Raw genomic sequence first — 25,397 nt, 5'->3', positions numbered from 1 at the left:
CTCTAGGTAGAAGGTAAAATAATGATACGACATGAAATATGAGTGTCATTTACATTTCAGCAATAAAAGAGGCAAAGACTCATTTATTCTGCTTTACGCAAAATTCACGCTGAGTGAGCGGAGATGAAGAGTTATATGGATATCTTTATAAATGTCGGCGGTGTTATTTGCAGGAAGGAAATATTTCTGTATAAACATCTCGAGAGATATTTAAGTTCAAGTGAGCTTGTATATATCGCAGCGATTAGGGGTGCGAGTTTTCAAACTTTGCAAAATTGTAGTCGTTATTTACCTAACGAGTGCGGAAAGTGATACTGTACCACGCGCCGTTTCTAATTAACTCAGCAATCTAGTGCGGTAAAGATACTTTCGCATGTGTTAGGTATAATATTTCTCCTACGAGTACATACGTGTAACTGCATTAGCTTCTGTGAGTTCAATAAAATATTAGCATAACCTAAAAGCTTTTACCGCACGTACGTGGAATTGAACACAAAAATTGGACACTAGCACGTGCCCCTGTGATTTGCGTTCGATAAAGCGATGAACCGCACATATGAGGTAACGTGCTACTTTCATCTAGTAAATGCATACGACAGTCGCTCATAGTTGCAGGCCGGTAAGGTGGCGAATAAGTTTTCCCAAGTGCTACAAAATACGCCATTTTTCAATTACATTTATCCTATCATATACAAAATTTTATGTCGTGTTAAACTGATGCAGGTGTACGCAGACAAAGCGTAGCACTGAAAAGTAACACTTTAAAACATATTTGTGTTGTCATTAAATCCTAATTTTCTTGCCAATCAGAGAAAAAATAATTTTACAATATGCGTTTCAGCTGAGCCTTCTGATGTAAAGACGCAAAGCCATATACGAGTGTTTTGATTCAGTTAGTGAACTATGTTCGTGTTGAATTGTCCGAAGGGTTTTTCAACTCATTAAACGGTTAGATCCCTAATATAAGGTTCGCGACCCTAAATAAAGCCAAACATCAAAATATAGGGGCCCCGAGTTGAGGAATATGCTCGGGTCTTTGACCAATTATTTAATTAGGGTTGAGACCTTTATTGTGTCGGTTGGGCATTTTAAGACGGGTAAACTTAAGGGTTGTGGTCTAAATTCGTTACGTCGGGCGAGTTTATAAGTTCCTAATTCGACATGTAACCCTTGAACCGCGCCTTAAGGGCATGGCCCAAATTACGAGTCTTGTCAGTTAGTAAGTGTTTGCTCTCCTTAACAAAAAAAAAAGGAAATGAACTAGATTATCTTTTTTTCTATGTCGTTTCCACCTACTATTTGCGATGTTTTAAACGTTTGCCCTTAACCCCGATTTTTTTTTTTCAGGATCTATTCCCTCAAGGTGTGCATGACATAAAAATATATTAATTTAAAAAGGCAATTGTAGATAATAAATTACCGTGACAGCATTAAAAACTGGCTGTTCGTAATTAGTTTCGTAGTTTGGTTGAAAGTTTGCACGATATGGTATAATTAATGGGCAGCGGAAAATTCTTTCGAGACATGCAAGCGATCGTAAATGTAAACATCTCTGATTGTGAGAGTAGATAATTTTTAAGCAACAGGTATTAACAGAAACGCCATTAACGGAACGGTAATATTTATATAATCGATTGAAACGTTGGGAAACTCCTAACCTCGGTCGCTGTAATATAATGTATAATTTCTTATAATTTGTTTTATAGCACACAATACATTTAATGGAAAAAAATTAGGATACTGAAGTAACAAGTAATGTAACTTCGGTTTCTCTTCACTTTGACCAAATTTAAGAATAAACTTATTACGTTTGTGATTTCTGAATTATCAAATATTGTCAAAGCTCTTCCACTTGACCGCTTTATCATATTTAGTGAGTATCGTACCGCAATTCTTACTAAATTAGATCAACTGGTCTTTCCGAATAGAGTAGTATACTAATAATAATACAAATGGACTGTCGAACTTATATGAAGCAGACTGCCCTTGCCAAGGAAACCAAATTCGATAATATTAGTAATGGGGGCACTTTTTGGCCGTAAAAGTCCTTTATTTTCTAAACGATCGGTCTCGCAGGAAGGGCGCTGACAACTGCAAGGAATTTATTCAAATGAAAAATACCTCATAAATTGTCCCAGTTTGATCCTGAATTTTTCATCATTATATTATGGGACACTGATCGATATCCGGGGAGATTTTAACATTACACATGTAAACTCAATACATTCACTGGAACTGCTAGAAGTTGCATGTTCCATAAAGACATAGCCTCGAGTTTCTATGATCCATTCGCCGAATTATTATTACCAATCCAATCAAGTTGATAATGGAAACATCGATCTCGAAAGTCCTGATTTATATTAATTGGATGCTCAATCCTTAAAGCTCAAAACTCCCACAAGAACTTGATTCGTAACTCTATAGAGTTCTTGCAGACCCAATTTGAAGAGGAGCCTCACAGGGTGAATAAAATCCCACTTACGACTCCTCAGCTTGTTCTTCGAGTATTCACTACAGAAAAATTAATGTAGCATTTGGTATTTCGTTGTATTAAAGTTATAAAGTATATAAATGTAGTTAATTCGGTAGAGTATGTGAAATGTAATGTTGAAAATATCAATATAATTTGCATATTATGGCACTTCGCGAGGGTGTTGCATATTAACCACACCAGAAAGTACCCTTTAGTTGTTGCATTTAGGAAACGAGGTTTTGCTTATCGTTTAACTTTCCTGATTATAAAATTTACAGACTTTTAATATGAAAAAGGAATCGACTGCTGTTTTTCCTACTTAAATTCAAATCAGAATTGTGCATAAATGAATCGAAAACTGAATCGAGAGTTTGTTGTCATTATCTAAAAAAACTGCATACAAGAACCTTTATCTTTAAACACAAAACTATCAGTTAGCGAATCAAACCGTTGAAAAACGACCTTGTTTCCATGATCATATGCTAAAATCAAATTAGCTCGCAATATTTCGAATACGAGGAATAATAGAATGATCACGTGCCGTTTATCCCATCAATAAAACACCTCCAGTATTTTTAAATTTTCAATGGAAATCCGTTAAATCTCGGACTCATGTTTTATGTATACTCTCATTGCGAATATTTCGAAGCTTTCTATTATTTGTCCATATGGAAGATAATTCGCAATGGAAACAATGGGTTAACAAGGGACAGGATTACTTTGAGCATTATAAAATTGAGTTAATGTATTGTTTAAATCGAATATTGAAATCCAAACACATCACACAGATTTGTTACACCATTAAATGAGTTTAAATAGAGGTCTCCTGCATATCAGTTATTATTTAAAGTATACCGAAAGAGAAAATAAAACGTAAACATACAGGGCGTCTCCATTGTAGATATATAAAATTTTATTGATTATTATGGGAAACATTATTTTAATCAAGAACGTTTATATATGAAAATAAATTGTTAGTCGCTCAGTTACCGAAATTCAGAGGATGGCAAAGTTTCAGATTTTGTAATAGTGTTTAGTTCGTAGTTTCTTAACTTTTTCAGAACTTAAGTTAAATTCAGTTTTCGTACATTACTTTCTAGAATCTAAATGACCTTTTTACTAGTGATAGTGAAGCAAGGTTTTGGCGGGTCAGACCTCCTTTACCAGCCCAAACTTTTTTGTACTACGCTATTGACCGTTCATGTTCAGAAAATTAAATTCCTTCTTCAATTTAGAAACTTCTTCCTCTCTTTGAGAGTCTCTTATTATTTGGAAGGATGACTGAGAAAAACTCAATTTTTACCCCAATTTTCCTTCCTGCATTGTGAATTCTAAATAAAGTTTTGGGGAAATTCAGACAAATAAATAAAAAATGTTGCGAATATTGTTTCATAATTTGAAATAATCGAGACGAAAATTATTAAAATATAAAGCATTCTTTTCTTTTGATTTTAAAAATATCTAAAATATGAGTTAATAGTTAGGCACTTCTCATGGTTTTATGCTGATATTAAACGTGAACTCGTTCATATTATTCAATTATTCTCAATGAGTGATTTATCATATAAATGTTAAAACAGAGCTTGGGTGTTGTTAAGATTCTTGAGTTCTATGGAAACTAGCGTAATGTTAAATTTATTTCCACTAATTCAAGAGCCATTAGAATGAGAAATAAAATGCATTACCTTAATTCTAAGAAGATGCCAAATTACAAAATCTATTCAAGGCAAAAATTTAAGAAACCCGTCATTTAGGAGGTATAGAAGATGAGATAGAATATATAGTCAATACTGCTCAATCCCAGAAGCCATTTAACTCGCAAAACGCAGAAATCTTTTATTGTCTTCTAGAAACGAGAAAGCGAAATAAAACTAAGGGAGTTGAGCCTGGATATATGGTAATTTCTAGACTAATTTTGCACATTATTTCTTTCCCCATATTCGAATTAATTTCCATTATGGAGCACAAAGAAAAGAACTCATATTGATTGAAAAATCAAAACGCACAAATTAAATGAATAGAGACTTATTGCTTTCAATAATTTTAACTGAAGAAAATTAATGAAATAATAAAATGTAGTAATAGAATAGAAAGAAATAGAAATAGAACGCCAGAACTGACTATATAAAACAAAAGCTATTACATTTAATTAATAATAAAATATTAATGTTGAAATTCATGAATCCAATTACTATTTTCCAGCACTTGTTGCTTTACGGCCTCGCTGGGTAATAAACTACAATTTCAGACTTTCGTTACGACTAGAGGCACATTTCATGGAACGAGAGCCATTTTGTCAAGATTGCTACGAAATAGCTTTTTCGAACCGTACAATAGAGTTAATAAAAAAAATACCTTTGAACTTCATTTGGCCTTCCCATCGGGACATAAAAATAGTCACTGAAAACCATGGAACCCGAACCAACGAAGGGCAATTAACAAATCATCAGAATCACTATAAAACGCACTCAGGTTCGCCCATAAATAGTTCACTTATTGGTAGTTAATCAACTCATAATGGGCCAGCTATATATCTCAAAAATCGGTTAGAGTCAAGTGATGGACCCATGGTCCGTGTTCTCGCGGAAATTTTCGAAAATCGGCCGTATCGCGCTAAAAGCAATTTTATGTGAACGCGTCAGAACTCCGGACTCCGGTGTAACAAGTAGGTAGACCATGGCTGGCCGGGGAAGAGAATGCGCGCGCACCCGGGGGGATCGAATCCGAGCCCCGCGAACCAGAGGGAAAGAGCTCCCCCATGTGTATACACTTGTTGGGCGCGGAAAATATTTGCAATATCTCTGTGGGAGAGTTGTGGAAGAGTTGTTAATTGAGTAAAGTGATAGCAAGGTTAATTGTAACGTTTGATAGGGGGACGATTCAGGAAAAATAACTTCTAGAGGTTGCTCAAGAGACTCACACCTAATTGGCTTGAAAGTTGCAAATTGGGATGTTTATGTTGGAACTAAATTATACTAAGAAAAGAGAATTTATCGAACGATGCTATTACTATTATTACTCGTATAATATACGGTTCTACATAGGAAGAGGAGTACTGCAATGTATGCTTTATGACTACAATTTATCCTGAATGTGATTATTTATAACCTCCATTGTAAGCGCCCAATGATCCTTACTAGTAATGCGTGCTCAATCGGAGCATTAATCAATTGATAATTTTCCATTAATTTCTGGTTTAGAGAAAACAATTTGAGCTTTAACAAAATCAGGTCAATTTACGGCAATAAAAATCTCGACTAACGTTGACAGGCAAACTCGGGTTGTTTGTATGCAAACAAGAGAAATTAAATTTCGAAGAACGTAGGCGGTACACAAGTAAACTAATGCGTCCTGGGACCGTATGGTGCGATGGTAAACAATTTAAAAGGATTAACAATTGCGTCTCTATCCATCCGTGTGACCCTGCCCTTAATATTCCCCGTTCCCTTTTTTGTTTATTCTGGCTTCGTTTCGAATCCAAGGCATTATCGGAAACTTTGATGGAATGGCTGATGTTTTCGTTGTTAGCTAGCAACTGTTCGGGATAACGAGACGAAGCTTAACTAAGTAAATGGCATGACAATCGAAATGGTATAGGTGGCTTTCTATATTATAATGAAGCTTGATTCTTTTTAGTCGCAGAAAGGCACGATAAAAATCTTCCGAGAAATGGAACATTCTGTCAGGGTAAGTTAATCTCTAAAAACCGGGCTTCTGGGGATTAGCGCTCCCCGGCACAACAATTGCTCATTGTTCGAATCCAGAGCTTTTGATAGAACTCCATTCAAGGAGTAATGAAGACAACAGGAAAGCAAATAAATCAAATTATTTGAGCAACGTTGTCGTCACCTAAGACTTAATTGCATTTTAATTCAACCTAATTTCTATTATTTTATAGGATACTTAAGATATCATTAAAATCTTCATTCGCCACAATGTCAAGCAAACATTCAAGAATTTTTTTTGTCTCGGTGAAGGATTTTATTAATATACCAAGCGATTCGGAACGCAATGAACATATCCATGTAAATGATCTCAAATCAATCAGATTTTGAAGAAGGCGAAGGCAAGGAAAATGCTATATACTAAACGAAACAGATCGAAAAACATTACTTTGGTGCACATCTCAAAAGCTACACATTTATGCGCATTAGGTCACACATAACAAAGCTACTGTTTTATCTCCAAATGGGGCTTACTACAAGCTAAAGTCCTGATCAGCAAAGCATCTGTTATGAGAAATGTATTCTATTTTAGTTCCCTAGACATGCATAAAGTTTAGTTTTAACACACCTACTATGAAATGTCGTATTTCATTAAGTGTTCCGTATCTAACCGATCCCAACATCCTGGCGGAATTGAATGAATCAATTACTGTACCTATATTTAGCCCGTTGAAAATCTGGTTTAACGGATGAATAGATTCGAAAATAAAACACCACTACCATTTAAGGAATTTATCCATCCTCGGTTTCATAGGATTAAATTCGGAACCAAAACAGACTGCCTATTTCGACCCAAACTTCTTCCAGAGGGGGATTTATACTGTAAACTTTATTCCACCAACGCTAAACAAAATAATAAGAAGCAATTACTATATATTTTTTAGTTTATTTGTACCTTAACTGGTTTCAGGTCAGCCTTGTCCCAGTCTGAAAACTAAATTACTGGAGTTATCTCAACAAAAAGGGCTGTGCCCTTAACCGCACCGTTTCCATTCGAACTAAAAACAGTGTTATTACATGAGAACATTCGAAAAATAATAGTTGTTTCGAAAAGAATTCCGCTATTATAAGCGAAGCACGTAACAAAGTAGTAATATAACGAGGCACATTGCAGGATATATTGTTTTACCATAAATTTAATAACTTGGAAACTCTGCTTGGCGCAATATTTTAAAAAGCCCACATGTTGCAATAATCCTTTCTTTTGTGTTCGGTGCAGCGAGTTATAGTTATAATCCTTGCAATTTCGAATTTAATTTGAAAAACTGCAATAAAGCTCCAAAAACAAACAAACCCTTGAAACCTCAATTTCCTCCTATCTAACATACAAATATCTCAACACATATGTATATGCCTCTTTACAAACAACACGAAGTGCACATGAAATTGATCTCATCGAAAATAGAGGCAAAAATGCATATCCCGCCTGTCGTTCCTAATGCAGCAATTTGCATGTGAAAATGATATCCATACCTGTTTGCAAGCTTCTATTATTATTGACAGGTTTTTGTGAATCCCACATACCCCAATGAGGTTCCAATATGGTTATTTGTCGAATCTCAATAAGGTGAGACAGGAAAATGTTCTCCGGTCGATATACCTGATCACGTGTATCTGTCTTTATCTGGAGGGAGACCAGGAGACGGAACTAATTATATTGTTATAGTGAAGGATCTAAGTCGAAGCTCAAAGCAAATAAAGTGACACAAAATCGTTATATTCAAAGGCTAGTATGTATTGATGGCAAATATTTTTCCCTGATGCATGTAAAAGACGTTCCTGCTCAAATCACGAGAGGCGAAAACACCATCAACCAGACTAAACATTGTATGTAAAGGCAATTTTATTCCCTCCGAAATTCGTTCACCTGTAGATTTCTTTTACGTTTCTTCGCGTCGTGAAATTCCTAATAAAATGAGACCGACATTCGGAGGAATATTAAATGAAGTCTATATTATCGGAATTTATATTTGACTCCTACTTTCTGCGAAAGACAGATATTTCCAGGACGGTTGACGCAATGGTTTTAATTACATAAAACGAACAATTCCCATAATTTTTATGATTGGCATTATCCAATTTATTTCACAATTTTTGATAACAAAAATCATCGTTCACCATAAAAACGAAACACATACTAGACCTAAATTATGTGTCACGTAATATTCGTAGGCCTCGGTCGAAGTATAAGTTTCCCAGTGTCATCGCAGGACATATTGAAATCCCGAAGGACCTCCCGCGCTCGGGAAGTTATTATTGATCCAGCTATGACTCTTTTGTGGACTCCCAGCAGTAAAATTATTACTAAAAATTTTAGATAAATCATCGGAATCTGAGATTTATGTTACGGACTTACTGAGAATCACTGTAGATAATATGAAAAATAGATGGTTTGTTAGTGATTGTGATAAAGAAACTACTCTAGTTTCCGGGTCGAATATCCACTGACTTCCTCCAGTAGCTACACATATTGACACTACTGCTAAAACAACTGAAAAGGAAAACAAGTTGTTTAGGATTACTTTGCTGGAAAAAACCTTTTAATATAGTTTTCTTATGGCAACCAGGTAACTGAAAATTTTTATTTTATATATAGAAAAACAATCACTTATTTAAAATTATGATCTTTCTATACTACTTTAAAAACAAAAAAACTATACTCCATTAAGGTTCACTATTATTGAAACTTCTGACTGTTCCTAATTGGGAGAAGCAAACATAAATGCATAATATTCTTCACACAAAGATTGAAATTCTAAATAAAAAAATAAATGAGCTTAGAAAACAATTTCTAAAATAAACTGATGAATGTAGAAATTTCTAAAATGAACTCTCAATTTCCTAAATGAACTGAATATGTAGAAAATATATATATAACATTGCTGGATTCTTTTTAGGCAGAATAATTATAGAAGGATCAAACTGTGTGTAGCTAAATATGTATTAAATTTGAAGCCTATGAAAGCTGTAAAGCTACAGTTTCCCAGAAAAGCAGTGCCATAATATAGCAGCAATAAAATCAATAATACTATTTAACATCAACCACGGTCTTACTATCTATAACCTACAACGTTTGTAGTGAAAACATTTTATAGCAGTTCCTAGAAAACTCTCATTTAAAGGAAGATTTAATCCTGTAATACTTCTTTCCTATCAAGCCTCCCCTCAAAAATTTTACAATTCTCATAAAATAAACAGGTATACTATATATTTAGTCAGCATATTTAATCATTGTGGAAAGCTTTCAAAAAGAATTTTTCTGCTTAATTTAAAATACCAAAACCTCAAAAGATAAAAGAGCATAGAGGATACCGAAAATCAAACTGAATCATTTCTTGAAGAGTTAAATGGGGAGAATAAATAACTGGAAATGACTAACTATAGATTCATATAACATTCCCATAGCCTAAAAAATTATAACTATAACTGTGACATAGGGTGAAGTATCTAATTTATGTAAGGTATCACCATTACATTAACTTCTCCCTGAAGACCTTTTCATATTATAATAACACTCAAGCAGCCTTCTAGCAAAGGTCAAAATTTAATACATTGGAAAGTAGTCAGTGTGTTCTTAATTTTAAACCAATAAGATTGATACCCAATTATAATAATAATAGTTATAATAGTAGAAATTAATTCCATCTAGATTATTTTTCCTAAAGGACTTATATCATAAGAAACAAGAATTCACCATAACTCCAGTGATCACAGTATGATGGCCTGTATACAGGCGTTCGTACAAATTAAGTGACCAATAAAAGGAAGGGTTAATTCCCAGGAGTTAACTGACATTGCATGTTCTCAAGATAATGAAATGTCATATCAGGTCAATTATTGAAAGTCAATAGTCTTTCTAATTATATTCACAGATTTATATTATTTGTTTTATTGGCTGTGCAACTGTACAACCCTTCTTTCATTAGCACATTTAAGATATCTATTCTTTTATTAATGTTCTTCATTATAGACATCATTTAGAACATTTTTAACAATACTGTGAAAGCTACAAATTGTAGAGATTGCTTAATCCAATACTTACTTCTCCACCTCGTAGTTGAAGGGTGCAAACAAGCAATTACTTCAGTGAGTCTTCGCTCGAAGGCCTTTAAATCTATAATAATATCTATTTTATAGGTTATGAAATTTTTGTGCTTACAAAAAAAATCGAATTTACCTTCGCAAGCAGTTTGTTCTAAAGACATTATAATACTTTAACAATTTAATGAGTGTGGTGAGAAGAGTTATTGCTAATTTGTAGATATTTTCCACTTTACATACTCTAAAAAGGTTCAATAAAAACAAAAATAAATTCCAAATTCAAAAAGATTCGTCGTCCTAACCCATATAAAAAAAAATCCAACATCAGCTGGTACAAATCAAAGCAATGTCAGATTTTGTTGGAATCAAACAGAGTAATAAGAATGTACTCTACTTACTCTAATGCTAGACCTTCATGTGACCAATTAATAAATGCCATGGAAACTTGTATGAAGATATTTTAATAGTCATGTGATCATATTCTCTTTGAACTTGATAATATTCCGCTAATATTGTATCGCTAATATTTCATTATCGCTGTTGTCAATATATCCATCTGACGTGATGTAGGATGTGAGATCTAGGGTTAGTAAGAGAGAAAAGGATAGATTAGAAGCAAGAAGCATACACATTCAACAGTATAATCGCAGTCATAAGGCGAGAACGTAGAAGAGTACAAACTCTTCAATAATTTTCATTTTTCATTTAAATATTAATTAAATTACATTTTTTCCTTATAATTCTAACACAAAAGAGTATGGCATCTTCCTTGGAAAACCTGGAGGCGCAACTTGAAATGTTCATTGAAAATGTACGACAAATACACATAATAGTCAGCGATTTTCAGCCTCAAAGCCAAAACGTCCTGAATCAAAAGTTGTAAGTACATATTCCTCCATTTCCTTCCGCATATTGTGACTGGCCATCTCTTTAGACAAACCATGGTTCATGGCCTCCAAGAAGTAGACAAACTAAAATCGCAAGTGCAAGATGTGCATGTACCTTTGGAAGTCTTTGAGTAAGTGCATCATTTGTCAAAATTAATGCATTGTAGTTTTACTTTTCTAGGATTAAGCGTCTCTTTAATAATATCTTATTTTTATTCTTAGCTACATTGACCAAGGCCGCAATCCCCAGCTTTACACAAAGGACTGCATAGAGAAGGCACTAGCCAAGAACGAACAAGTCAAAGGAAAGATTGATGCCTATCGAAAATTTAAAGCCAATATGTTACTGGAGCTCAGTCGAACTTTCCCCAATGAACTTAGTAAATATAGAGCATTAAGAGACCATGAATAATAATTAAGTTTAGTATAGGGGCACTCTCATTAATAGATGTATATAAATAAAATTAAAGGTTTTTACTTATCCATAAATTGTTACTTTTTGACCCTTACATGAGATGTGAGTCTCTACTTTATAAAAATAACAAGCTATTTTGTGAAGAGAAACAGGATCCATATGAAGTAAAAAGGACATACTCGCAGGGTTACGGCACTCTACTTTTTACTACTACTACTTTGGTTTTTAAAATAATTCTTGTTCAATTATTTTATGTGTCTTAGATGCAGCAGTATTTGGTCTATTTGTGCTATTGTTCGAAGAGTTCACAAGACAATAATTCAGAAGTCTCAACTAAGTTTAAAAGTTTTTATTAACTTCTGTAAAAGTTACAAAAATTTACTTCTTAAAGTAATCAAAATTCTTGATTTCCCCAACGGATCTGTAAAAAAAATACCATAACCATCCATATTTCATAATATTTACTACACCTTTACATCAGTTCGTGCCTTCAATTTCCTGTCAATTAAACTGCACAGAGTCTCCGATCGCACTGAGAGGGAATCAATTTTTTCAATCAACTGTTGATAGGGACTTAAAGGTTGAGCCCCCATAACGACGTGCCCAAGTTTCGAATCAATTTTAGCATCCAATCTGCAGTTTTTAAATAAAAATAAACTCAAATTAATACAATAGAAATGCTTTTTACCTAGCATTTCTGATTAAGTTTACAATCCAACATTCAGCCTCATCAGGATTCATGTTCAATTTTTCTGCCAACATGCCAATGCTAATGCATTGATGAATACGACAGAAAGTTTCAAAAATCATCAATCTAGCATTTTCCACAAATTCCTCTAGGCAGGAAATCAAAAAAAAGTCATTGTATAGCACTAAAAGAGTTATTTCATTCTTTCATAAATTAAAATAGACTAACTAAAACCTGTTTGGCAGTCTTGCAACTTCTGTCTAGCACCATCAAAGTCAAAATTGACATACAAATGTTCCAAAAATTCAGTTATTGGGTCACGATAAGTGTAACTTTCTTGTTGAATAATTTTTACTAAATCTTTTAATGCAGATCTACAAATATGCACAACTGAAGAAAACTATTTCACTTGTGTTCAACTTTTCACCTTCTGCCTCTGTTAATGATTACAGCAGTAGCCAAATACCTCAATATATGGGGACACATGGTTTGAATGGCATTTAAATAATGAGGTCTATACAAGAACATCTCAATAATCAGTTCTCTGCCCATGGCATGGTTAAAGAAGATAAACAATGACCAATGAATCAACCATGTCCTTTGTTGAAGAAGTTGTAAACTATTGCCTGTAAGATTTAACTTTAGAACTTTCTGGTTACTTTCCTAACCAGATATTGTACCACCGAATTGATTAGGACTGTTGTCAATATGCTCCCTCAATTTGTTTAAATCCTCTAAAGCAGAGTCCCAGTTTTGAACCAAAATTTCAGAGGCAAACTTTCCCCAAAGGGCACTCAAATAGTTTTTATCACTGGGTGAAAGTACCAAAACACAAAAGTAAAGATATGAGGTAGACATAGAGTAGTTACCACATTCATATCTGTACTTTGCCAATGTATGAAGAGAATTAATCATTTCCATATCAAACTAAAAAAAGCATGTTAAAAAATATTTAAGGTAAATATATAATTTGAAAACTACCTTGACTTCCTTTTCCAAGTAAGTAATCAATGTTTTAGAATCCCTCATATTTTCCATGTTCTTCATAATATCATCATTACCCATTATAGTCAGAATAGGCTCAACTCTTTGCTGCAATTCCTGCAACTGAGCAACCACATGTTGCCTCCTCTGCTTCAAATCATCTGGGATTTCATCCCTTGGATACAGTTGCTTTCGGATATCCATAGCATAATCAATCATATTGGTCTTGCTCAAAATTTCCAACTTTGCTTTCAGGACTTCAGTCTCATCATATATCTGTTTAGGGAGGCAAATACTCATGGATTTTCGTACAAGAAGAGGAATTCAATTTTTATATGAGAAAGTATGGGTTTAATTTCAGTTCACACATTTTTTAAGATGAGGTATGCTAACCTCGAAAACAGGGTTCTGCTTACCTCTTTGGCAGAGAGAAATTCCAGCAGTGGGAATACTAGATGCCTGTCTAGATACTGCCCTATTTTTGCTGTTAAGTCGTATTTTGCCATGGTAAATCTTTCAATTTCCAATTTAATACGAAAATCAACTTAAATCTAAAACGAATAAAATCTGGTACCACTCTGTAAGGGTTTGACGTTTGGAATTTGAGGTATTTGACGGTTGATATCGACGTTGCCAAGTCAATAACTTATATCTTAACAAGCTATGAAGTAGAATGTTAAATAACCAATTTGGCCACGTTTGGGTGATCAGATAGATGGTTACCATGACAACCGTTTCTAAAAGCACAACACATAACGTATTTGGCAGCACCTTGACGTATTTGTGTATTAAAATTTTGTGCTAAAAATAAGAAAATATCGTTAATCTTTCTAATGGTAAAGATTCGGGACTAGGAGGACCTTTAATATTGTAGGCGCTTAGGATAAAATAGGGCAACCTCATATGTTTTTTTTTGTAAATAGACTTGTTACATTTGTTTATTGCAAACTGCAAAAGTGGGTTTAGTTTTCATGTACGTATCTGTTATCAAAAGATGGGAAAAAATAAACAAAACATTCGAAAACTTCATTTTTCAACATAACTAGAAAAGAAAATTAACTCTAAATTTATTTGCACTATAAAACTACTTTCTTGAATGCGCAACTTTTCGCTAATTAAATCAAGGCTATGTTTATTATCGGCCCCAGTATCCTTATTTTAGATGTACTGTAGATTGCCTTAAAACGCATGTAAATTTTAGAATTCACGTTAAAAACATAAAATCCATCTCTTCTGATATGTATTGATGCGTTACAAGAAGAGGCGTGGACGTTGATCGGGGCGCCGTTGCCTTTTTGCTTAACTTCTTGTTAAATATAGGCCGCTGTGATATGATCTAAATTGACAAGTTGACAGGAAACTTTGTTTCACCATCAACAGTGATCATACCTTCTATATGTTGACAAGACTGTCTTCTTTATAGCCTATTTCCTGTTTTTAGTTAGTGTTTGTTTTGTGTCCTGTTTACGTTTATTTCTTATTGCAGATTTGAATCAGAGTTAAAATAAAAAAAAAGCTAATTAGAAATGTCATTTATTCTTGTAAGTATTTCCATTATTCTGAAAGATACATGCAGTCAACGTGCCTACTACTAGGAACATAGTAATGCTATAATTGTTATAACTCGATATCGGTAATATATTGTTAAGGTAGTTCATGAAATATAAATTAAATTGACAAATTCGGGGGGCTATAATATAGAGACGTCCATAGATTATCGCAAATGTGATATTTATTGAACAGTCAAAGTAGATCATTGAAGCTGTTATTATCATAATAGCGGACCCGACTATAGAAGAATAGGACGAGAGAAATAGCACAAGAATAACTTGACAAAACAACTTTCTTTGTGTGTGTTTATTGAAATACATTTTGTTTTTTAATTATGAAGTATTCTTGAGTCTTAATTTAAAAGTGATTAAAACTGTATTATCTATTATAATTATTTTTACTCAAATGCCCATAGTTTATGAAACTGTATTACGGTTGTTACTTTAGTTTTGATAAAGTAGATATTGTGTTTCGCCTTCGTAACACAAATAGTTTGTCTAACTAGAGTTAAAATACTGTAAAATGGTACAGCAATTTAGAGACAGAAAAGTTAGATTTTCAGTTGTTCTCTCCTAATTATGGTAATTGAAAAGATCTGCTAGATATTACTATTTTTTTGTAAACTCCTAAAGACTTGGCACTTAGGATAGAAGCATAATGAACCATCGCCCCTTGCCGCCTGGAGATGGTAAATCAGAGCAATAGAATCATATTATCACTGCAAACAAACTGAAGTTTTTCATTGAACATGACACCTCGCCCTGCACATCGCCGTAAAATGAGCAAGAAAATATTTTGTTTTCCGGTGACCAGGTGTTTGAAATTTGCCTTCTATTCGGTTCTCTCAATCCTCCATTCTCTTCGTACGGTACCAGTACACGTGGCATTTAATCAGCAGTACCCCATATGTTTAGTCCAATGGAAGGAACCAATGTACGTTAAGGGTACAGGAACGAAATATATGATGCTGCTTGAGAAAGCAGACTAAATTTAACAGAAACAAAGCATAATTAATAATGACCACCATATCAAAGTATTTGACGTGTCACTATCACTATCTGAATTGGACAACATTTTTACTACCTCTCTTTTGTAAGGAACAACACATGAAGTACGATAAATAACGATGTAAACTTCTTCACTATGTTTTTACCCTTAAGGGCGCCCTCGAAGTTTCTCGATGATATAATTAAAAAACTTGACAATATAGTGTTATTAAACGATGGAAATTTAGAAACTTTGCCCTTGATTGTGACTGTAAGAATATCTCTTTGAAGTTGCGCCGAATATTTGGAAAACTCGTTGTGTAAACCCACAATTTTTGAACAAAAACTTACTTAAACTGAGGCTCGATTCTTCATATATTATGAGATATTACTGCAAAATTGACCAAAGGTTGAATCTGAAAAGACGTTCAGATTCATAATGCTTTGAGAACAAGAGGGAAATTGGGCGAGGCATCAAGAACTTTATTCTGCGACAGTGGCCATTTATACTTCTAATTCACATTCTAAATTCCATACAACTCTTTATAATTAGCATTTACAGGGTCTCCAGGGATATCCTGCCAGCCCACAAAAACAAGAATTATTTCTAGAAGCAGTCAGCACAAACAATCTTTATGAGGTGAAGCGAATGTTAGATCAAGGGATCAGCGCTAACACGGTAAATGATTTAATGTCTGGGAATACATTACCCAGTTCCTTACATGTGGCAGTTTTACTACGGTAAGCTCGTGTAGAGGACACATTTTGCAGTAGGTGCTTAGTATCATTAAGATAGCTGACGTTTAGATTTGTGGTTTTTCTAGTTGGACAATAAGTATGTGTTTGAATTCTACCTTGGCATACGCACATTTTCAGGAATCTAGAAATGGTATCTCTTCTGCTGAGATATGGGGCCGACGTGAATAAACCAGACTCGCTTCATAATACTCCCCTTCACTTGGCAGCAATATTTTATGATATGCGTATAATGTGTTTACTACTTCTTAACAAGGTATGTAATTACTGTAAATCAAATCCTGCGTCTATTAAATAAACCACTCGATACCACTTACATATATGAAACTCGACTTCAACTGAGCCAGAACTGGTAGGATTTGAATCGTCCTATTAAAATAGCATTTTTAATTTCATTAGTGACACTTTGGAATAATATTCCTATTCTTATGGGATGATTCAGGTTCAGTTCACTCACCTTTCATACAACTGCACCTTAATATCTGCTGGTTATAGGCTGATGTAAGCCGTGTTAATTTGGACGGTAAAAGACCGATAGATTATGCCGCAAAGTCAGGAGAGATTAGGCAAATAACCGATGCAAGCGATGAAAAAATGCTAATCAGGAAAACAACAGTTCAAGTAGATGAGGTACGATGAATGTTAAAAAAAGTTGAGAACGCTGACAACAAAGCAAACTTTCAGATAAAACATCTACTTACCGCTGCCGCCAGAGGAACTTTTGAGGCCAACAATGGTACTCTTTCTGATCTCGATGCAGCTCAGTTGCAATTAATGAAATTGTCAATCAACTCGGTACCAAATCATCTTTTGGATGATACAATGAAAAAACTCCTAGTTGATATTGAGCAGTTGAAAATTACATAGGCAGTTCTTTTGGATTGTACTAGTAATCGTGTACAAGAATGAGAGTGAATTACACAGGGTCATTTACATTTTAACCCAGAAAAATTGACATTCGAAAGACCTCGCAAAAAAAGAACAGCTCATTTGGACTTATATGATTTAAAATGTCCTATTAATAGTTTGAAATGTCCGTCGACATAGATTGTATATTACGTAACGAAACTTTGAAATACGAGTTCAAATGAGTTTTCCTCATTATTTTTCTGAGTTCTGTCACCCGTTGACTTTTCCAGATTAAAAGCTGAATCACCCTATATTATTGATATTAAAAGCACCATACAGTTGGCAATTTTAAAGTACAAATGATAATATTTATATTATTTTGATTTATTTTTAGTACCACTAAGACTGTTTTCAGAAACTGTGGCATTATTAGTAACTATCCTAAGACAATTTTAATTAAGCAGATATTACATAGTATATATTATTTTAATATACCTATAATGTTTACCATGCAGTTACGACCTTTTTGAAAAATTTTCCTTACCTCTGTAACTCCTTCGTTATAATTACTTATAACATTCATAATAAATAAAATCCCAGGATTTTCTAGAAGAGAACTTTAGGAGATGACTAAAAGACGCATTTCCAATTAAAAAAAAGTAATCTAGAAATCTAAAAGTTGTTTTTTTTGCCGAAATGCGGGGTCCTAAAATTGGAAAACTAATTTACAATTTTATCTTGAGAGCGACTACTATTTAAGATACACAGAATATGGCTTCTTGACTGGTGCTAACAATCTATAGAATGATAAGTTATTTTTCCGAACATGCAGGGTGTCCTAGCAGTGTGTTGAAAACCTTATTTGCGATTGAGAATCGGCACATTTGAAAGGTAGTTGCTACGAGCAAAAGTATTTAAATATAACAACGGTTTTTTCAGAAATTTATTTTCAACATTAACATATAACATACAACTAGAATATCAACAAAAAAAAAGAGCTGTACAATAGTTAAAATTCTGCTAAATTTGGCGTATTTCCTATATTTTGTAAATTAGTAAATTCTCACTACTAACAACGACTAATAAGAATAAGATAAAGAACCATACCTATTAAAGTTTCAACAGTTGAACACCGAAACGATCGACTCCCAACAAGTTTCCAATAAATATACTTCATGATGGTTAACTTCTGTTGGAAAATACGGAAATAATGCATTACGAGGTATATTTGATTAATTCAAAGGCATCTCTAACATTTCTTTTAAAACTTAGACTAAATTCAATAACTAAGACTATATAAGCGATATTTTATAACTGTTTCACAGCCCTCCTCGATCTTTTAATGTATCTTATCGTCGCTTTTAGAGCTAGAGCGAAGAATAATAATGTCTAACAATTACGACATTTTCTGCCAATATCTGTTACGGCATAAAGCTATTTAAGTACTTAAGAAATAAACGCTAAACCTCATTAAACTGGAATGTATAAAATTTCAAAAATGCACGTATAAATACTGAATTTAAATATACAAAATATATGTTAAAATAAATAAGACACAAAATCTAAATCAAGCTGACAGACAAATCTTGTTGAACAATGTTTGTACTTCAATATCATGATAAAGGTACGGTGTACACATCTGATAAAATGCACAATCTGTCATGGATTGCAATAGTTTTAAAATACAAAAAAACATTAAATGTCATCTTAACTCATAGGGAAAAAATTGTAGACATTAACTTTTAAAAAAACAATTTTTAAAATTAAACAAGTGGGGCATTGACTTAAGAAGGAATAAGTTTTGCTTAGAAACTATCGAGCCGTATCAAAAGCGGTTCCAAAGTAGATAAAATCACAATCTTGGATTTTTTTCCCAAGCTGGAATATCGACGGTTTCCACGGGAAACAGAATGCTCGTATCAAGGAACCATCACCCTGCACAGGGCAGGAAAGATTTCTGCTTGGATGGGGCCGTAGTCCACACGCTCCCCGTCCACTGTCATATACCTGATAGTGAACTAGGTTGAATGTTGAATTTGTTGGATTTAATAGATAATTATTAAAACATTATCCTTTGTTCAATATTTTTAAATACGTAAAGGGCTGCTTGAAACGTAAAATATATATTTTTTTAATTTCTTAATACCACGAAATTTAAAAACTTAGCACTTACCAACACATAATTTTTTAAATTTCGCCTTAGTACTTTAAAATTGAAAGTGGCCGTTCTTGCTAAAAGCTAAAAAAAGCTTCAAAACTTACCCGACTTGTGACATATCTGGTTCTATCCTAAAAGCATTCACAGGTATTAGTTCAATATAGCCACTGGCGTCTTTATTTCCGTTGATTGCATGTGCTCCAGTGGTCAAACCTAGAAGAATTTTGGAAAGATACATCGAAAGTCTTCACAGTTAAATTTGAGTTTTTTTTTTTTTAACAAGATCTTTTCCTGCCATTTATGACTTTCTATATATTAGACGGATTACGTTGTATAACCCTAATCGTGTTGCATCGATCTACCTAAAAGAAATTGAAGCAATTGCGACCTCGTTGCTCCATGTTTCACTATCAACAGCCATATCCTCGCATCGTTAAGCCTGGCTTCAGGAGCAAAGAGACACTCTTCTCCCAAATGAGTTTGGTATGAAGCATGAACCTAAACAATATTTAATCATAAATGTTCTGTAAATTTGTTCAATGCAATTACCATTACGAAACGACCGTCAATACACTGCCATCCACTAGGCAAAGAGGCTGTTAAACTGGGCAGTTGAGAGGCAGGTCCATACATCCTTCTATTGGTTGAATCCACATTGTCTCCTAGCGTAAAATTTTCAATTGAATAATTTTTCAAGGTAAAATTGCACAGACGACATAAAGCAAATTTTTGAAAGCAGAAATGGAAGAACCCAGTTTAGCGTTAAAAGCTTTTGCAAACCAATTACCTAATCCGCTATCTGTAGTCGATTGATAAGAACTGCCACCAGTTGAAAAATAGGCGCTTCGTCTTGAACGCGCACTATACCATGAATCTACCCTTGGCCGTCCTAAAAACAACACTCAGCTGCCACAATACCACAATTTACATATGCACAATATTTGAGAGAAGGAAGCATGCTCAAGAAGTGCGTTTTTTACAAGTAACATTTACTGTAATGTAAAATTCTCAAAAAGACATCATTACCTTCTTCAGTCTCTAAATGCACCACTGGAGGCAAATCCAACACATTCCCCTTGTTAACAGGACTATGGAATACATTTTCTGAATAGGAGAGAGATATGGAACTAGGAATGTACCACAGCTTGCCCTTGTAAGATCTTAGACCTATTAATCGAGCCACCGACCATACAGTGAACCTAGTGCCCCCTAATACTCTTAATCTAAAGTCAACACTTGTTCATCATCCCTACAGTATAAGCATTAAAACTCAACATGCCTTTCGCTCTCAATGTCAATATCAGACAATAATCCCCAGCCAACAGAGAGAAATGAAAATAAAATATGAGACATTGTTTCGACCCGGACTAAATCCATAGCTTCGCTATGTCCTCTAACAGCTGCCAAAGCCGCTGGCAATGTAGGAGATGGTACATAAGGCTCCTCACAATGGTGGGCGATGCTTCGCGCTAGGCCATTTCCTGAGCCACCAGGAACTACCCCTATAGGGATTGATTTAAGTACTTCGGCCCAATCGGGTCGTTCGAAGAGGCCATTTATTATTTCAAAGATAATACCATCTCCGCCTACCTAAAAAAGTATATCTCTTCTATGTATATAGCTAATATGCATAGAGGGATTGTAGAAGCAGTGGAATTCCACACCATTTAAGTTAGGACTTTCTGAGAATAATGTGAAATTGCGCCGTTCCCACAACCCCTAATTGTGAGAGTGTGTGGATAAAATGAAGTCCAAGACAAAATAAGAGCAAAAGTAGAAAAATATAGTACTTAGGAAGGTTAATTATGCATTATATTGGCGTAAGAACAAAATAATAAATGGTTTGAAATAACTATTATTACTTGGAACTTAAATTCCATGTTCTTTGTAATTAAAAAAACACCTTTCCTGTAGTGACTGTGACAAATCTAACTTATCTAAGTTTTAATGACTGCAATGGGCGTAATTGTCTACAGTTTTGTCGAGTTATGGTAAATACCTATAGCTAAAGCTACGTTGTTTTTTAGCTTATAACAATAATTTGTAAACTATTTGGTCTTTAATTGTTAAGAAAAAAACCTGTGATTAATCTTGCAGAGAAACACAAATCACTTTTATGGCAAGTAGCAACCTTGGCCATATACAATTTATTAAGGAGGGCAAATGCTTTGTTTTCTTTTATTGCCAACGGTGAAAGCAGACGTCTATCTTGAACCTTGAAATTTTCAGTAGGGGAGAACGGGGATGGTTGGCTGCAAGGGTAGGTCGTGGGTTTCAGGGTGATATATTCCATTTAAGTATGGAATTTTAAAAGTTTACGCAGATGTATACTTCAGGAAGTTGCAAATTACCCACATTTCAACTTTGTTATTGAACATTTACTTTGGTATGGTCAAATCTGTCTCAAGGTTGGTCGAGTTAAAATATAGGTAACGTTGATTGATCCACACAAGTGTTGCTTTTGCTTAAGAGTATTAAGTTAGAGGGATTTATCTTCTCACTTGTTGAACACAGATCAACAGTTAATTACTTGTATTTGTGTGTGGAAAGTATTTACGACACTTATTTTATTTAAGAGAACTTCTCCTTCTGTTGTACCCATTAAAGGTTCAAATTACATTAATTATAAGTGAATTTCTCAAAATACAATATTTAAAATTTGTGAAGAACAATGGGTTTTGTAATGTCTGTGCCAACCATTCCCAGTCTCCCCTATTTACTTAATAATATTTGACTATCTATCATTAATGGCAACAACTGATTCCAATGTTTCTAATGAACCTCGTAAAAATTATGTTTCAATATGTAATGTAAGTATGATGTGTAAACTACTTGTGTAATTTGATTTGTACATAGAATAAAGGATTTAAAGATAAAAAATGGAAATCCGAAACTTTTTAGATATTGCCCTCTACCTTATCAATGCAATGAAATATTAGATGGCAAACTATATGATAAATATATTTAATTTTTATTTCCGATTATACTAATAAAACAAATATTTAAAAGTATTTCTCAACTTCCTGAAGTCTGTTTACAACTTGGGTTACGAATCAGAGCTAAATGAACAAATTTTGATTAAAAATATAAGACCAATTTACTTTCAACCAGATTTAACTACTAATTGATTACTATAGATTTACTATTCAACACTCCCATTTGCTTTTGATATAATTTTAACACATCTTTAGAGAAATAATAAACATTTCACTACACTAAATTTTTGTCTTAAGTATCAAATATTACAAATGTATTCAAACAAATAAACCTAATAGCAGATACTTCAAACTAATAAAAATTTTAATTACTGATAATCTCAATTGTTGGCATTATCAAAAAAAAGTAAAGTCTCAAAATAGGTTATATTTCTCAAATAACTACATGCCTACATAATAGAAAGAAGAACAAGTATTAATAAATATCATTAAGAGATATTATAAGTCATAACATATCTTGGAACATCTTTCAGTTTTCTCTTCCAATTTTAAACTGATTTTAGACCCGCAATAAACAGGTATTTAAGTAAACTTACTTACCCCAATAATCCCTGTCCACTGTGCTAGACTATTACTTCTAACAAAATCTCTTGCAAAATTATAATGCTTTGTCATATATAAATCATAAGGAATCTCAGCCTCATTCAAAATAGGAGCGACTTTTTGTTGGAAAACCTGCTTTCCTTTGCCAGACCCACTTTTAGGATTACACAAAATAAGTAACCTTTGAGTCTCCTTGTGCCTTGTAACCAAAGAATAATCAATCAACATTGAGTGACTCACTATTTCACCTCTAAGTAGTTTTTTAATGGTGCACCTCCATCTTTGGGCCTCCTTGTTATTGTCCTCATATTTATCAAATGACCTGAATCTTAAGGTAATAATGGTCCTCTCCCGTTTCTTGTTCATATGTTTTGAACCTTGGAAAATGTAGGCATAAATATACAAGTAGGCACTAACATCTGAATCATCTAGATCAGCAGAGTTCTCTTGGACAACCTGGAGGCTGTCAGATCTGGGTAAAGACTGGCAAGTGCAATTTTGAGCTTTCTTCTTACTTCTGAGGCATTGGCACCCAATGATGTCTTTTATAGGTATAAGTTGCTCCTTGACACTGTGTTCACTCTCTTTTATGAGATGCAAACCCTTTGCGGTTAAGCGAACCCGAAAGGTGCTGTTCTTCTTTGTCAGGACATAGAATGTTTCTTCTAAGAGAATTCTGTCTTGGATAGATTCTTCTAGCGGCTTTAGCTCCATTGTGATTGTAGAATTAAGATAAAAGGGAATTGAAATTTAGTGATTAGATAATAAAATACATAGGAAAGTTAGCTGTAATTCTTGGTAAAAACGGATAATATGACACATATTTACTTGAAGCGCACAAGACGGCTAACTGGCGAGTACTGATTAAAGCGAGAACAATATAGAAACGTTACTTAAGTAATTACTACTTTTATCTTGATTCGAATTGGAAATAAATCGAAAATATAATAAACACCCGTGGTTTTAAGAACTAATATGTGTTTTTAAAAAGCCGGATCTGCGTTTCAAGAGAAACAAAAGGTATTTCCATTAATAAGTGTATTCCGAACTCCGTTTCTGGATAACCCAATGCAGATATCGCTACTTTTCCATCGATCTCGATACTACCCTCTCTCGATACTGTAATGGAATTAAATTGTGTATATTATTTTTGTATAAGTAACGATGGAATAAAGCATCATTTTCAAGAATCAATTGGAAATTAATTCTAGTCCAAATATTAAATAAACGAATAAAATCAGGACATGAAGAAAACGTGAGTTTAGTAAGTAATTGTATTAGTTTGTATCAATTTTAGTTCATCAAATATTAAAACCTTTTTGTAGACAAAACTCATAATGTCCTCAACACCAAGATCAACCCTGAAGGTTCCCAACCCACTCATATTTTCCCCAGCAGAAGACGATATTAAGAGAGAAAAGGCGTCTGTAACTATGAAGAACGCAAAATTATTTGAGATTGTAAACACAAATCAAGAGACTTGCCAAGAACAACTACATGTAAATAGGTTAAAAGTTCTTCGAAAAGAACTGGATTATTTGAAAGAAACTGCCTGGAAGTATGAACCCATCGAGAAGTACATGGGACAAAGTACTCAATAACTCCAAAAGGTTTGTTTATTTCATTTCAGAGATCTTGTATTTGAATTTAATTTTTCTTTAATTTTATTTAAATAAAAATGTTTGGTTGGTCAAAACTGTGAAGGCAAAAATGTTTCTCCAAAAAAAAACTAATGACTGTTTACACTTTTGAATATGTCAAGAGTGCCTAATTTCAACCTAATGATCAAGAGTATTGAATGGGAATTCCATAGATGTTTTTAGGATGTTTATTATTGTGTACAATAATTTTACATGTATCATGGACATATTGTTTTAAATAGATGGTTTAATTGTCTATTTGGCTTGTAAATTTTTCCAACAATGAATCCATCTGTTCTTGCTATCTCATTCATTAAAGTATTGTTATTACTATAATAATATTAAAGTATATTATTACTATAATATTCAGCCAGCTGAACTAAATGAACTGCTCTGTAAAACTTGTAGAAATTTAATATAAGAGTCCATTATAAACCAAAAGTTAGAAAATTCCAAATAGATACCTAACATTTGTAATAGATATTGTTGGCTAGAAAGTACTAAGAAACAAGATTGTCGATTTTAACAAAGACAAAGCCATTATCATAACCCATCACACTCGAAATATATCCAATAGCCTAATGTTATAAGAGTAAAAAAAGAGAAATAAAATGTTTCCTTTCATTTAAGAATTACTTATATATCAAACCCAATTTTAAGCATTAAGAAAGTTAAAACAAAAATAAGTGGCGCTTCATAAAGAAA

General features: G+C 33.6%; 6 protein-coding genes across 13 annotated transcripts in view; 2 read left to right on the top strand and 4 right to left on the bottom strand.

The window, feature by feature from the left end:
* Fife (regulating synaptic membrane exocytosis protein fife) overlaps positions 1-5,157 on the bottom strand; it is a 119,805-nt gene extending 114,648 nt beyond the window's left edge. For 3 of the 4 annotated variants that reach the window (XM_066292480.1, XM_066292479.1, XM_066292481.1), the window contains exon 1: positions 4,829-5,156. The gene's annotated coding sequence lies outside the window, so the exon portion shown is untranslated. Of the gene's footprint in view, positions 1-4,828 lie in introns of all 4 variants that reach the window. The other variant, XM_066292478.1, reaches the window with a different exon arrangement.
* A 3,094-nt stretch (positions 5,158-8,251) lies between these two features.
* On the bottom strand, positions 8,252-10,562 carry LOC136344447 (nuclear envelope phosphatase-regulatory subunit 1-like). 2 transcript variants are annotated; one of them, XM_066291920.1, is made up of 4 exons: positions 10,376-10,562; positions 10,241-10,324; positions 8,555-8,689; positions 8,252-8,502 (listed from the first exon to the last, which is right to left on the bottom strand). In XM_066291920.1, exons 1-4 carry the CDS (start codon positions 10,401-10,403, stop codon positions 8,354-8,356), a joined length of 396 nt encoding a protein of 131 aa, XP_066148017.1. In that variant the 5' UTR covers positions 10,404-10,562; the 3' UTR covers positions 8,252-8,353. The 2 variants fall into 2 exon arrangements, with proteins under 2 accessions (XP_066148017.1, XP_066148018.1); XM_066291921.1 differs by having other exon boundaries at positions 10,241-10,312; positions 10,376-10,561.
* Positions 10,563-10,813: 251 nt separating this feature from the next.
* Positions 10,814-11,615, top strand: MED10 (mediator complex subunit 10). Its single transcript, XM_066291919.1, has 3 exons — positions 10,814-11,118; positions 11,174-11,257; positions 11,349-11,615. The coding sequence occupies exons 1-3, from the start codon at positions 10,997-10,999 to the stop codon at positions 11,536-11,538; spliced, it is 396 nt and encodes a 131-aa protein (XP_066148016.1). The 5' UTR covers positions 10,814-10,996; the 3' UTR covers positions 11,539-11,615.
* A 260-nt stretch (positions 11,616-11,875) lies between these two features.
* Positions 11,876-13,827, bottom strand: eIF3e (eukaryotic translation initiation factor 3 subunit e). 2 transcript variants are annotated; one of them, XM_066291924.1, is made up of 8 exons: positions 13,630-13,827; positions 13,211-13,489; positions 12,913-13,156; positions 12,657-12,855; positions 12,464-12,603; positions 12,230-12,413; positions 12,018-12,174; positions 11,876-11,962 (listed from the first exon to the last, which is right to left on the bottom strand). In XM_066291924.1, the coding sequence occupies exons 1-8, from the start codon at positions 13,717-13,719 to the stop codon at positions 11,936-11,938; spliced, it is 1,320 nt and encodes a 439-aa protein (XP_066148021.1). In that variant the 5' UTR covers positions 13,720-13,827; the 3' UTR covers positions 11,876-11,935. The 2 variants fall into 2 exon arrangements, with proteins under 2 accessions (XP_066148021.1, XP_066148019.1); XM_066291922.1 differs by having other exon boundaries at positions 12,910-13,156; positions 13,630-13,826.
* A 755-nt stretch (positions 13,828-14,582) lies between these two features.
* On the top strand, positions 14,583-17,869 carry LOC136344439 (ankyrin repeat domain-containing protein 54-like). The gene is made up of 5 exons (XM_066291912.1): positions 14,583-14,754; positions 16,313-16,491; positions 16,627-16,762; positions 17,002-17,136; positions 17,191-17,869. The coding sequence occupies exons 1-5, from the start codon at positions 14,740-14,742 to the stop codon at positions 17,371-17,373; spliced, it is 648 nt and encodes a 215-aa protein (XP_066148009.1). The 5' UTR covers positions 14,583-14,739; the 3' UTR covers positions 17,374-17,869.
* A 409-nt stretch (positions 17,870-18,278) lies between these two features.
* Positions 18,279-24,334, bottom strand: LOC136344348 (sphingosine kinase 1-like). 3 transcript variants are annotated; one of them, XM_066291717.1, is made up of 9 exons: positions 23,568-23,693; positions 23,050-23,515; positions 20,793-21,103; positions 20,540-20,736; positions 20,301-20,402; positions 20,063-20,175; positions 19,876-20,011; positions 19,618-19,726; positions 18,280-19,362 (listed from the first exon to the last, which is right to left on the bottom strand). In XM_066291717.1, the coding sequence occupies exons 1-9, from the start codon at positions 23,576-23,578 to the stop codon at positions 19,275-19,277; spliced, it is 1,533 nt and encodes a 510-aa protein (XP_066147814.1). In that variant the 5' UTR covers positions 23,579-23,693; the 3' UTR covers positions 18,280-19,274. The 3 variants fall into 3 exon arrangements, with proteins under 3 accessions (XP_066147813.1, XP_066147814.1, XP_066147812.1); XM_066291715.1 differs by having other exon boundaries at positions 23,050-24,334; XM_066291716.1 differs by lacking the exon at positions 20,301-20,402 and having other exon boundaries at positions 18,279-19,362; positions 23,050-24,334.
* Positions 24,335-25,397: the final 1,063 nt, after the last annotated feature.

Source organism: Euwallacea fornicatus, chromosome 17, assembly GCF_040115645.1.
Source record: "Euwallacea fornicatus isolate EFF26 chromosome 17, ASM4011564v1, whole genome shotgun sequence".
Lineage (NCBI taxonomy): Eukaryota > Metazoa > Arthropoda > Insecta > Coleoptera > Curculionidae > Euwallacea > Euwallacea fornicatus.
The sequence above is the reverse complement of the archived record's forward strand: the minus strand, read 5'-3'. Positions and strand labels throughout refer to the sequence as shown.

What these genes read in the sequence shown, in the direction of transcription:
- LOC136344439 (XM_066291912.1), top strand. An exon ending in CATGTGGCAGTTTTACTACG is followed by an intron (nt 16,492 to 16,626) that starts GTAAGCTCGTGT and finishes GCACATTTTCAG; the next exon opens with GAATCTAGAAATGGTATCTC. An exon ending in CAACAGTTCAAGTAGATGAG is followed by an intron (nt 17,137 to 17,190) that starts GTACGATGAATG and finishes GCAAACTTTCAG; the next exon opens with ATAAAACATCTACTTACCGC.
- MED10 (XM_066291919.1), top strand. Translation starts at nt 10,997, where the DNA reads ATGGCATCTTCCTTGGAAAACCTGGAGGCGCAACTTGAAATGTTCATT. An exon ending in AACGTCCTGAATCAAAAGTT is followed by an intron (nt 11,119 to 11,173) that starts GTAAGTACATAT and finishes CCATCTCTTTAG; the next exon opens with ACAAACCATGGTTCATGGCC. An exon ending in GTACCTTTGGAAGTCTTTGA is followed by an intron (nt 11,258 to 11,348) that starts GTAAGTGCATCA and finishes TTTTATTCTTAG; the next exon opens with CTACATTGACCAAGGCCGCA.
- LOC136344348 (XM_066291715.1), bottom strand. Translation starts at nt 23,766, where the DNA reads ATGGAGCTAAAGCCGCTAGAAGAATCTATCCAAGACAGAATTCTCTTA. An exon ending in AGTGGACAGGGATTATTGGG is followed by an intron (nt 21,104 to 23,049) that starts GTAAGTAAGTTT and finishes ATACTTTTTTAG; the next exon opens with GTAGGCGGAGATGGTATTAT. An exon ending in GCATTTAGAGACTGAAGAAG is followed by an intron (nt 20,403 to 20,539) that starts GTAATGATGTCT and finishes TGTTGTTTTTAG; the next exon opens with GACGGCCAAGGGTAGATTCA.
- eIF3e (XM_066291922.1), bottom strand. Translation starts at nt 13,719, where the DNA reads ATGGCAAAATACGACTTAACAGCAAAAATAGGGCAGTATCTAGACAGG. An exon ending in CAGTCCTAATCAATTCGGTG is followed by an intron (nt 12,856 to 12,909) that starts GTACAATATCTG and finishes TAAATCTTACAG; the next exon opens with GCAATAGTTTACAACTTCTT. An exon ending in ATCATTAACAGAGGCAGAAG is followed by an intron (nt 12,604 to 12,656) that starts GTGAAAAGTTGA and finishes GCATATTTGTAG; the next exon opens with ATCTGCATTAAAAGATTTAG.
- LOC136344447 (XM_066291920.1), bottom strand. Translation starts at nt 10,403, where the DNA reads ATGTCTTTAGAACAAACTGCTTGCGAAG. An exon ending in TTCAACTACGAGGTGGAGAA is followed by an intron (nt 8,690 to 10,240) that starts GTAAGTATTGGA and finishes TTTCCTTTTCAG; the next exon opens with TTGTTTTAGCAGTAGTGTCA. An exon ending in ATTATCTACAGTGATTCTCA is followed by an intron (nt 8,503 to 8,554) that starts GTAAGTCCGTAA and finishes TAAAATTTTTAG; the next exon opens with TAATAATTTTACTGCTGGGA.